This window comes from Gekko japonicus, unplaced genomic scaffold (assembly GCF_001447785.1).
Source record: "Gekko japonicus isolate JY-2015 unplaced genomic scaffold, Gekko_japonicus_V1.1 scaffold1234, whole genome shotgun sequence".
Taxonomy (NCBI): domain Eukaryota; kingdom Metazoa; phylum Chordata; class Lepidosauria; order Squamata; family Gekkonidae; genus Gekko; species Gekko japonicus.
The window spans coordinates 293,108-305,982 of NW_015168685.1; the positions used below are offsets into that span (position 1 = coordinate 293,108).

At 47.3% G+C, this 12,875-nt stretch overlaps 1 protein-coding gene across 2 annotated transcripts in view; it reads right to left on the bottom strand.

Annotated features, from left to right (window-relative positions):
- LOC107113997 (zinc finger protein OZF-like) overlaps positions 1-5,696 on the bottom strand; it is a 9,118-nt gene extending 3,422 nt beyond the window's left edge. For both annotated transcript variants that reach the window (XM_015415417.1, XM_015415415.1), the window contains exons 1-3: positions 5,618-5,696; positions 4,269-4,370; positions 389-487 (exon numbers count right to left, since the gene is read on the bottom strand). In XM_015415417.1, the coding sequence (XP_015270903.1) occupies positions 389-487; positions 4,269-4,370; positions 5,618-5,630 (214 nt within the window). In that variant the 5' untranslated portion in view covers positions 5,631-5,696. The remainder of the gene's footprint in view (positions 1-388; positions 488-4,268; positions 4,371-5,617) is intronic.
- Positions 5,697-12,875: the final 7,179 nt, after the last annotated feature.

Below are 12,875 nucleotides of genomic sequence, written 5' to 3' on the forward strand. Positions count from 1 at the left end.
AACTGGTCCGTTGTGTGTCTAACTCTGGTTCTCTGTCTCTCTCCACCTCATCCTTTTTAGCAGTTGGGGGGGGGGGAGGGGAGAACAGAGAATATAAATGGCTGAGGAGAAAGTTTACTAGCGTTCAAAGGGAAATCATATAACTTTTTGGTAATGGCTGTTTTTTTAAAGAAGGCATTAGGCAAATATTATTTAGTAAGAAACACAACAAAAGAAGAAGAAAAAAGCCCAACCAGAAGCTTCTTTGTCATGAGAGGAAGCCCTGCCCAGATTTCTGTCAGGGAGCAGACTTCCAAGTCCTGGACAGGGACCGCTGGACTCTTTCTCATGAGGGAGGTTTAGCCCAGCATTAGAAGTCTTTGTCCCCACATTTTTTATGTTCCCTCACCTGACCCATAATCCGTTGGGATCTCCCTTTCCTCTGAAACAGGCTCCGGAATCCACGGATCTCCCCCATGGACCACCTCAGATTTGGGAATGGCGAATCCTAAGCCTGCTGAAGGAAGGAAGGAAGGAAACAGACTTGATCAAAAGGAATTTGGTCCATTACCTGTCACGTCTTAATCATTTTTTGATTCTAGAGCGGACAGAGCTACCTCTGTGCTGGAAACAGAGATAATCACCAGGATGGACAAAGAGTGGTTGCAGTGAGGGAAGAGAAAAACAATCTCCCAAGGTGTGTGGAGAACCAACGGTTACACTGTCAGACCTGGGTACAAATCCCCACTTGGTCATGGAGCATCCATGGCCCAGTCATTCCCACTCAGCCTAACAACGTCACAGAGCTGTTGGAGGGAGAGAGAACCAAGTATGTTGTCATAAACTCCTCAGAGGATGGAAAAGGTAACAATGGAACAGGTTCATAGACAGTATGAGCTGCCTGGAGTCTCTAGAATAGAGAAGTAAAGTACGTTCTTAGTGTGCAGAAGATCCCAGCTTCAATGCCTGGCTTCTTTTTTCTAAGAGGAGAGGAGAGAAGAGATGGGATTTATACCCCGCCCTTTACTACCTGAAGGAGTCTCAGAGCGGCTTACTATCTCCTTTCCCTTCCCCGCCCCACAACAGACACCCTGTGAGGTAGGTGGGGCTGAGAGAGCTCTTGACAGAAACTGCTTGTGAGAACAGTTCTGAAAGAACTTGTGACTGACCCAAGGCAACACCAGCAGCTGCACATGGAGGAGTGGGGAATCAAACCCGGTTCTCCCAGATTAAAGTCCGCGCTCCTAACCACTGCACCAAACTGGCTCTCAAATCCTTTGGCTGAGACTTTGGAGATAATTGCCCACGGATGCCGTTTCTTATGTTCAAGGGGCCACGCCTGAGTGAATAGGAAAAAGAAACGGGAGGCAGAGTTGGGGAGGCAGTTTGTACGAAGGAGCATATGAATGGAGGCATGGTTCATTTTTCTGAAGCTCACTGGCTGACTTTGGGCCCCTCTCTTTTCACCTCTCTTTTCTCACAGGGTTTTTGGAGATTGGGGGGGGGGGTAAGCTCAAATACACTGCCAGACACAGTTCTGGGCTAATGTTCTGATTCATGGCTCCTCTCAGCTCTTCCCTTTGAAATGGAGACTCTCCCCTTGGAGGCAGGGAAGACTTCAGCCTTCTTACCCCAGGCCCGATGCACAATAGTTTGTGCCAACAGCCCCAAGGGGGCCCACTGTAGCCCTGGCCCAGATGCACATAAGAAGGTTCCTCCGCCGCAAAGGGAACAGTAAACATCTAGACCAGCCCTGAAATATAACCCTCACAAGTCCCATTTATATAGTCCTTCAGAAGATCCAATGTGTTTCACACATTACCTCAGCAATCCTCACAACAGCTATGCTGCTGTTATCAGTATATCTGACAGCCAAGAGGCTAGTCCCTGTTACTGTCATGAAAGCACGGGTTCAAGGGGCTCCCTGGTAGGAAGGGCAGGAGGACTCTATTTCATCTGGTTAGCACAAACTCGACGTGCGCAGGGCTTTGCTCATTTACCTTAAGAATACGGCTGCATTCCGAAGGTCAGACATGCTCTTTGTCTCTCACAATGTGCAGAATCAAGGGCAGAAAGATCTTAAAACCACCATAGCCTACTGGGTCAAACAGTGCATCTCCAAGGCATACAAAGTACAGGGTCGGAGGCCCCCCCCCCAAAAAAAAATATCATGGCACATTTGACCAGAGCAGCTGCAACTACGGTAGCCTTCTCCACTAGGGCAACAGCTGAAGAGATATGCAGGGTCGCCACATGGGCATCCTTCATGACTTTTGTGAGGCACTACAGAATAGAGCTAGCCTCATCGGCGGAAGCATCCTTTGGCAGAAGGGTTCTGCAGCAAAGAGCTGAAGCAGGTTAAGACAAATCAGCCGGTATCATAATGCCCCTGTATAAATTGATGGTGCGACCTCATTTGGAGTACTGTGTACAGTTCTGGTCACCACACCTCAAAAAGGATATTATAGCTTTGGAAAAAGTGCAGAAAAGGGCAACTTGAATGATAAAAGGGTTGGAACACTTTCCCGATGAAGAAAGGTTAAAGCACTTGGGGCTCTTTAGTTTGGAGAAATGACAACTGAGGGGTGACATGATTGAGGTTTATAAGATTATGCATGGGATGGAGCAGGTAGAGAAAGAGGTACTTTTCTCCCTTTCTCACAATACAAGAACTCATGGGCACTCCATGAAATTGCTGAGCGGTCGGTTTAGAACAGATAAAGGGAAGTATTTCTTCACCCAAAGAGTGATGAACACATGGAATTCACTGCCACAGGAGGTGGCGGCAGCTACAAGCATGGACGGCTTCAAGAGGGAATTAGATAAGCATATGGAGCAGAAGTCCATCAGTGGCTATTAGCCACAAGGTATAGATAGGGACTCTCCATCTGGGGCAAGGGATGCTCTGTCTTCTTGGTGCTTGGGGGGGGGGGACAACAGTGGGAGGGCTTCTAGTGTCCAGGCCCCACTGCTGGACCTCCTGATGGCACCTGGTATTTTTGGCCAGTGGGTGACAGAGTGTTGGACTGGATGGGCTTCTCTTCTGTTCTTATGTTCTTAAGACTGGAGAACTAGCCCGCCCCGGAAGACACACAGCTGGGGTCCTGCTAACCAGTTCCTGGATGACTTCCCCCCCAAGAAGCCTCCCCCAGCTTGATGAGGAACGAAGACTCCCCAGGAGTCATGGAAAGCTGAGAGTGACTCAGAGCCAGTGCCACTGAAAGAGCCAAGTGAGGGCAAGCCGTTTGCTCCAGCCCCTTCTGTGTTACTTCCTTTATATTTTGCTTTTCTAGCCGAGACTGAAGGTGGGTTACACAACTAGAACGCAATGCAGTGAACACAGTATAACACATGCAATAAGTGATACAATAAAAACGGATCACAACACTAGAAAAGAATGCAATTAGGAAGTATAAATAGATTCAAGCAATGTGTTAAAAGCCCAGTGATAGATTTAGAGAACCCAAAGATAACGGTGTCATAGTGGCGGAAAGTGCGGTCGAGTCACAGCTGACCTACGGCGACCCTGTAGGGCAGTGGTGGCGAACCTATGGCACAGGTGCCAGAGGTGACACTCAGAGCCCTCTCCGTGGGCACGCGTGCCATCGCCCCAGCCAGGCCCAGACCACCGTTAAAGTGTCGAATTCTCTGCCAAATAATTTTAAGTAAATGAAAGCATTTGGGATTGCTTTCCTTACTTTGTTTGGATCATCTTAAGTTAATGTATGAGTTGTTCTTTCTAAAGTAAAACCTCAGTATTCCGGTTAAATTGCCGTGTTTGGCACTTTGCGATAAATAAGTGGGTTTTGGGTCGCAGTTTGGGCACTTGGTCTCTAAAAGGTTCGCCATCACTGCTGTAGGGTTTCAAGGCAGGAGACGTTCAGAGGCGGTTTTTGCCCTTGCTCGCCTCTTAATGACTTAATAGGTACAAGAAACAGGACAATTAGGATTACAAAATCGAATCCTGAGAAGATGCAATTAAAAGTGTCAGAAAGCTGCTGTGCTCGTTTTCTAGAGGTGTTTTTTTGTAATGAGAAGGAGCATTCAGAACAGAAGGCCACTTCCTGCAAAATGCCACGGTGCGGTGTGTGTTCTACCTCTGCCTGCTCCCAGTGTCAGCAAGCCAAGGCAGCTCCTTAAGTTTTGTGGCCCAACAGCCCGGCCTTGAGAACGTTCAGACTCAATGAGCAAAGGTTGATTAAACATGCGGTTGACCTTGAGAGATTAAAAAAGAGAGGGAACTCTACACAACCGTTTGTGCATCACAATTCACTGGATCCAGCCCTCACCTGAGCAGGTAGCTGTGAAGGTCTCACTTTCCTCCGATCCCTGGTTATTTGGCAGCCAGGGGACCTCTTCGTCTTCGAGCTTTATCACCACATGTGGAAAGTCTGAGCAGGGGAAAGCAATGATGTTTGAGAAATAAAACACTGAGAAATTGCATTTTGTTGCTGTTTGCATTGTAAGCTGCCTTAAGTTCCTGTAAGATAAGAAAGGTAGTTTATAAATGTCTTAAATAAATGAAGACGGGTAGCCGTGTTAGTCTGTCTGTAGCAGTAGAAAAGAGCCAGAGTCCAGTAGCACCTTAAAGACTAACAAAATTTGTGGCAGGGCCAACCAGTTCTTCTGGAGGGCCAACAAGAGGGCACAGAGGCTGAGGCCTTCACCTGATGTTGCCTCCTGCCTCTGGGATTCCAAGGATTAATGCCTTTGAATGTGAAGGTTCCCCTCAGTCACCATGGCTGGTAGCCACAGATAGACTTATCCTCCATGAATCTATCAAAGCTGTTTATTCCTTTGGCCATCACTGATCTTCTGGCAGCGAATTCCACACTTTATTCACTCTCTGTGTAAAGTAGTATTTCCTTTTCTCTATCCTAAACCTACTGCCCATCAGCTTCATTGGAGTCTACACAGGGTTACTCTAGTCTAAGCATACACTGTCATACTTTGGTCACATCATGAGAAGTCAAGACTCACTGGAAAAGACAATAATGCTAGGAAGAGTTGAAGACAGCAGGAAAAGGGGAAGACCCAACACGAGGGGGCTTGAGTCAGTCAAGGAAGCCATGACCCGCAGTTCGCAAGACTTGAGCAAGGCTGTTAAAAAGAGGATGCTTCAGAGGACATTCATTCATAGGGTCACCGTAAGCTGGAAGCGACTTGGCGACACATAAACACACCAGCATAGCTTAGAACAGCTCTGCATAAGGTTGCGCTTTAAGATCCAAAGCTTTCATATTATTTTCATTAACGTTTCAGCAAAAGGCACTGTTAACTCAACTTCTAAAGCTTCCTTGTTTGAGTCCATCCACTGAGGCACCAGAAACTTTATGAGAGAGCTCTTCTGTATTACTGGAGTTTCTTCAAAGCAAAATAAAAATGTGTGTGTGTGCGTGTGTGTGAGGGGGAGAGAGAGAGGGGATGGGGCAGGCAGGATGTCTGGCAGGTATAGCACATCTCTGTGCACACAAGCACAATGTACCCTGGGAATTCCAGCCAGGCCTCATGTCATTGTGAGAAGAACAATCCCCCCCCCACACACACAATATTGTCCCTGACAATGGTATTTTACTTTCTCCTTCACCTTCTCTGTATGCCAATTTCAAATCCAAAATTACAAGACAGGGATCCTTACCCAAAGAAGCCATGCTGCTGCGATTCTCCTGTGTGTACAAAACCCACTCGAAAATTCATGGGTCGGGATTCAGCACCTCTTACAGCTTTCTTTGTGGAATGCCCCACTGCGTCCTCCAAATCTGGCCTAGAAAGAAAAGAAAGTGTATTCATCTACTTCTGCTAGTAAAGACGTACCACTAGTTTGTTTGTTTTTAATCTACAAAGCGATCTGTGTTTCACATTTGACATCAGAACAACCTGAGAAGTTGATCGTCATCACATCAGATTTACAAAGGAGGAAACTGAGGTGCTGATGATATAGGACCACTGGCTCGTCGTGCCAGGTATTGTCTATTCTGACAAGCAGTAGTTCCCAAGAAGAGCCCTCTCCCACAACTGGAGAAGGGAGGGACTTAACTTGGGATTGTTCAGCACGGAGAAGAGGAGGTTGAGGGGGGACATGACGGCTCTCTCCAAGTATGTGAAAAGCTGTCACTTAGAGAAGGGCAGGGAGCTGTTCCTGTTGGCAGCAGAGGAGAGGACTTGCAAGAATGGAGTAGTTCAGCAGTGGAATCAGCTGCCTAGGAAGGTGGTGAGCTTCCCCTCACTGGCAGTCTTCAAGCAGTGGCTGGAGGAACACTGGTCAGGGATGCTCTAGGCCAGTGGTGGCGAACCTATGGCACGGGTGCCAGAGGTGGCACTCAGAGCCCTCTCTGTGGGCACGCGTGTCATCGCCCCAGCCAGGCCCAGACCGTCATTAAGGTGTGGAATTCTCTGCCAAATAATTTTAAGTAAATGAAAGCATTTGGGATTGCTTTCCTTACTTTGTTTGGATCATCTTAAGTTAATGTATGAGTTGTTTTTTCTAAAGTAAAACCTCAGTAGTCAGGATAAATTGCCGTGTTGGCACTTTGCGATAAATAAGTGGGTTTTGGGTCACAGTTTGGGCACTCGGTCTCTAAAAGGTTCGCCATCACTGCTCTAGGCTGACCCTGCACTGAGCAGGGGGTTGGAGTTCATGGCCTGTATGGCCCCTTCCAACTCTATGATTCTATTATTATCATCCCACATTCTCAACCCACAAAGGGTCCCCCCAAGGCAGGAATGCAAAACCAATAATGTGAACAAGAACAGCTCTTATCAGAAGTACGGCTTGCCCAAGGTCATCCAGCCAGGTGCAAGTGGAGGAGTGGGGAATCAAACCCGGTTCTCCCAGATTAGAGTCCGCGCACTTAACCACCACACCAAACTGGCTGTGCTGTGAACATCCCTAGATAAAGAGTGCTGTGCTTTACTGCATCACAGCACTGCTCCACCAAGGCTGGTTTTACCGATTCTGAGTGGCACCAGTTCTCCAGGGTCTCAGCCCTGGTGCCTGAATTCCTTTTTGAAGTTAGAGGTGAGGCCACTTGAACCTGGGGCCTTCTGCATGCAAAGCAGGCACTCTTGCCCAAGCGATTCTCTCTCTCTCTCTCTCGGGCTCAAACCTAACCACTGGCCCTGATCGACAAGGAGGTCATGTAAGCAAACTCCGAACACTTGAGCCCCACTATACAAATACTAAAGTGAATAGGAATCTTTAAAGACTAAACAAGATCTGGTCACCGCACCTCAAAAAAGATTTTATAGCATTTGAGGAGGTGCAGAAAAGGGCAACTAAAATGATTAAAGGGATGGAACACTTTCCCTGTGAAGAAAGGCTAATTGTACTTTGTTAACCTGTCTTTGTTAACTTGAGCTGCGGTGGCTCAAGTGGTTAAGACGCTGAACTGCAGGCTGTGGAAGGTCAGTAGTTCAGCAGTTCAAGACCCGAGTGTGCCGCATGACGGAGTGAGCTCCCGTCTCTAGTTCCAGCTCCTGCCAACCTAGCAGTGGTAGATAAATAGGTACCACTTCGGTGGGAAGGTAACAGCATTCCGTGCGCCTTGGTGTTTAGTCATGCCGGCCACATGACCACGGAAACGTCTTCGGACAGCGCTGGCTCTTCGGCTTTGAAATGGAGATGAGCACCGCAACCCTAGAGTCGGATTCGACTGGCTTTCGAGCAAGGGAACTTTTACCTTTACCTTTAACCTGTCTTTATCACATGTAACCATGATGTATGAATGTGGGCTGCACCAAAGTTCTCATAAGAGCTAAACTTGTATTACCTGGCATTACTGTCAAAGCCTTTGATTCACCTGCAACTTTCCTGATTGCTAATAAAATCCATAAATGGACTTATCGCGTCTGAGAGTTACTGCAGAGTCTTACAAGATTAGGCCTCATTAGCTTGGAGAAACGACGGCTGAAGGGTGACATGATAGAGGTTTACAAAATTATGCATGGGACAGAGAAGGTAGAGAAGAAGTACTTTTCTCCCTTTCTCACTATACAGGAACTTGTGGGGACTCAATGAAATTAATAAGCAGCAGGCTTAGAAAAGATAAAAGGAAGTATTTCTTCACCCAAAGAGTCATTAACATGTAGAATTCACTGCCACAGGAAGTGGTGGTGTCTACAAGCATAGACAACTTCAAGAGGGGATTAGATAAACATATGGAGCAGAGGTCCACCAGTGGCTATTAGCCACCAGGTATAAATGAAGCACTATGTCTGTGGCAGTGATGCTCTGTATTCTTGGTGCATGGAGGGCAACGGGAGAACCTCTGGCGTTCTGGCCCCACTGACGGACCTCCTGATGGCACCTGGATTGTTCAAGACCTTGGTCTAAGAACAGGGGATGTCAAAAACAGATGGCACCTGGGTTTTGGTCACTGTGTGACACAGAGTGTTGGACCGGATGGGCCACTGGCCTGATCCAACATGGCTTCTCTTATGTTCCTATGTTCTCTTCTGTTCTTAAGATTTTATTCTAGCTCAAGGGTAAGCAACCCTTGGTACGTGTGCTGATTACAGCTCACCGAGATATTTTGCTCCGGCACCCAGAGCCAGATTTCTGTCCAAACAACCAAGGGCCAGCCAGCATGAGAAATAGTGATAGGCACATCTTATGTCCATCATCACAAATCTGCACACCCACTAGCCGAGTCCAAGACAAATCTCTGAGTTGTTGGCAGTCTTCCTGGAGGCCTAGTTTATTGCAAGAGTGTCTGGCCACAAACACCCCCTTCCAATTTTGTTTACCAGCATGCAAATTATCTTCACAGGTAGACACAGCATCCCCCCTGCAGCACTTGAGTCAAAAAAGATTGCTCTGGAACAAAAACCTTGTCTTTAAAGTGTTACCGGGCTGTTTACATTAGCTGCAAGGGACAGACACGAAGACCCTTCTGTAACTATAATCATGTAAATGAAGACTCTGCAAGACCTGAGCAACATTGTTAATAATACAACATTTTGGAGGTCATCTATCCATAGGGCTGCCCTCTGTCGGAAGTGGCTGCACGGCACCTCACACACACCAATGAATACTGTGTGCAGTTCTGGGCACCACACCTTAAAAAGGATATTATAGCTTTGGAAAAAGTGCAGAAAAGGGCAACTCGAATGATAAAAGGGTTGGAACACTTTCCCTATGAGGAAAGGTTAAAGCGCTTAGGGCTCTTTAGCTTGGAGAAAAGACGACTGAGCGGTGACATGATCGAGGTTTATAAGATTATGCATGGGAAAGAGCAGGTAAAGAAAGAGGTACTTTTCTCCCTTTCTCACAATACAAGAACTCGTGGGCACTCCATGAAACTGCAGAGCGGTCGGGTTAGAACGGATAAAAGGAAGTACTTCTTCACCCAAAGAGTGATTAACACATGGAATTCACTGCCACAGGAAGTGGTGGGTGCTACAAGCATGGACGGCTTCAAAAGGGAATTAGATAAGCATATGGAGCAGAGGTCCATCAGTGGCTATTAGCCACAAGGTATAGCTAGGGGCTCTGGGGCAAGTGATGCTCTGTCTTCTTGGTGCTTGGGGGGGGGGTCAACAGTGGGAGGGCTTCTAATGTCCTGGCCCCACTGCTGGACCTCCTGATGGCACTGGTATTTCTGGCCACTGTGTGACACAGAGTGTTGGACTGGATGGGCCTTTGGCCTGATCCAACATTGGCGTCTCTTATGTTCTTATGTTCTTATGATAAATACTTTATCAGCATGCATGTATTACGGCAGGAAGGCGTCTGATTCAGCAATCTTGCCAAAGTTCATCAGGTCTGGCTCTGGTGAACGCCGGAGGTGTGGGGGAGGGGGAGACTCCTCCCCACTCGACATCCTCCTCCACTTATGCCATCTTGAGTTTCACAACGGAAGCACAATGGGACAGAAATGTGTTTATTGTTCTGCTATAGGGGAGTTCTGCTATATCAGACCAAGGGCACACTGGATCCAGCATGCTGTTTCCCACAGTGACCAATCAGATGTCTCGGAAGGCTTACAAGAAGGGGCAGGCAGGCCAAAGCGTCCACCTGCTGTTGCCCCCTCACCAACTGGCATCCAGAGGAACACTGCCTCTGAACAGGGAGGCTCTATCTAGCCCCGTAGCTGCCATTGAGGGATCAATCGTCCTTCCTCTTCAAAGCCAGCTAAGCTTGTGGACAGCACTACATCCTGGGGCAGTGAGTTCCGCGTGTCAATTATGCATTCTGTCATTACAAGCTTTGCAGCTCCTCTGCTCCCTTTAAAGATAGTCTGTAACGGGCTACCTAACACTGAAAGGGGCTTGAAGCAAGGTTGCATTAGGAGCGGGTTGTATTGAGTTGGGGGATATGTTGCAAGCAGTGTTCCCTCTAAACTGAGTTAGTGTGGGCTAGCTCACAGCTTTTTAGCCTTCAGCTCACATTTCTGTCTTGGCTCAGGAAGGATGGCTCCGGAGCAAACTAATTTATGCTGTAGCCAAATCGCTCACTCACAACTTTAATGCCAGTAGCTCACAATGCAGAATTTTTGCTTACAAAATTCTACAGTTTAGAGGGAGCACTGGTTGCAAGCCCCCTAGTCTGTAACGGGCTACCTAACACTGAAAGGGGCTTGCAGCAAGATTACATTGGGAGGAAGCTTGTACTGAGATGGGGTATATCTTGCAAGCCCAAAGGAGATAGATAATCCGTTCTCCGCCTCTCTCTCACCGCTTCAGCAGATCGTCCCCCAGCCGAGTTGACCCCCTCGGGGCTTGCTCCTCTTTCTCTTCCTCCGCTTTCTCGCTCGTACAGCTTCCAAAGACCTTCCTCGTCCACCTTCTTCACCTTCAATGTCAAAACGCCGAAAAGGCTTTGCGTTTCGCGTGGATTAAATCCCAAAACATCCCACCCCCGCCGGTTTCCTTACTCGGAGTTACTAAACCGGATTCATCCCGGAGCATGCATTAATTTTTGTTCTTTAAGGGAGCGAGGGGGAAAGAAAACCCAACCTTTTAATCCCTCATTCTTATAACGAATGCAACAGAATGGTTAATCCGCATTAAGTGATGCCCAACATGCATGTACTCCCCCCCAGCACCAAAAAAAAAGGGGGTGGGTGGGGGAAAACTGTTAATTTAAGGATCCGGATTAAGCTTTTTGGGAAAACTGCATTTCAGGAAGCTCAGCCTCCCCTTTCTTGCTTATTCAGGCGGCTTTTGCTTTATTTTCCGCTTCCTGTCACGTGACCGAAGCAAAGCCAGAAGCCTGGCAAAGCAAGCTCTACCAAGTTGCTGCTCGAGCACATGGATGGTTGGAGCGCCACGGCAACCCCCACCCCTGCTATTCATTGGACTTTGCTTTAATTCACACAGCGAGGAGTCACTTTCCGGGCTGCCAGCCTTTGCGATGCCCCTGGCTAACTCTCCTTAAGACGACAGATTGATCAGCAGTCGGGGATAAAAGAAAAATGTTCATTTCTGCGGATGATCGCAGTGGACTGTTGCTCTCTCTGATCATGTCCAGGGGGATTTCTTCGGGATCAATATCTGCAGCACAAGTTTACCTTAGTATTGGTGGATTTATGAACGCTTTTTCCACCCTGCGTTTCGGCACAAGTTTGAATAAAAACACAAGAAAATCGCAACTAAAATGTGGGTCATAGGTTTGCCAGCTCTGGGTCGGGAGATACCCGGAGATTTGGGGGGTGGAGCCTGAAGAAGGCAGGGTCTAGGGAGAGGAGAGACCTCAGCGGGGTATAATGCTATAGAATCCACCTTCCAAAGCTTTCATTTTCAACACTCTTATTGTAATCCCAGGAGATCTCCAGGTACCACCTGGAGGTTGGCAACCCTACCTGTGAGTTGGGAGGTCTTGGGCTTCAAGACTGAGTTGTCAGGAAGCTGAATTATGTACCACAATCTGTGCTTTTGTGGAATCATGGCCTCCAATGCTCCCTCTAAGCTGTGGAGTCTTGTGAGCAACAATTCTACTTTGAGAGCTACTGGCATTAAAGTTATGAGCGAGCAATTTGGCTACTGCATAAATTAGCTTGCTCTGGAGCCATTCTTCCTGAGCTATGACAAAAATATGTGAGCTGGAGGCTAAAAAACTTGTGAGCTAGCTCACACTAACTCAGCTTAGAGGGAACACTGGCCTCCACACCACCTTGTTAAATGAACTCCATCCGAGATAGCAAGAGGAAGGTGGCAGGCTTAACCAGTATGGGAAATTACAGCTGTTTCTATACAAATGCTCGAAGTGTCCGAGGTAAAATCGGGGAGTTGGAGTGCTTGGTGTCGGAGGGAAAAATAGACATTGTGGGTATTTCAGAAACTTGGTGGAATGAGGAAAATCAGTGGGATACGGTGATTCCCGGTTATATATTATATCGGAAGGATGGGGGGGAAGGGTTGGAGGTGGGGTGGCTCTGTATGTCAGAGAGGGTATAAAGTCCAGAAAGATTGAGAGGCTAAGAGAATTGGATTCGCTTCTTGAAGTTCTGTGGGTTGAAATAGGGGGGCCAAAAGGAAACTTAACACTGGGAGTTTGTTATCGCCCACCGGATCAAAAGATAGAGGAGGATTATAAAATGATGAATGAATTAAAGATAGCAGCTAGACAAAAACACTGTGTCGTAATAGGTGATTTTAACTACCCACACATTGATTGGGTCAATATGTGTTCTAGTCGAGAGAAAGAGATTGAGTTTCTAGACACTCTAAATGACTGCGCTATGGAGCAGATGGTCATGGAACCTACCAGGGGAGAGGCGATCCTTGATTTGGTCCTAAGTAACACTCAAGACCTGGTGAGAGATGTAAAAGTGATTGCACCGCTTGGGAACAGTGATCATAATATTGTTGAGTTCAACATTTGTACAAATAGGGAATTGGCCAAAAAGACTCACACAACCACTTTTAACTTTAAAAGGGGTAATTTTTCTGATATG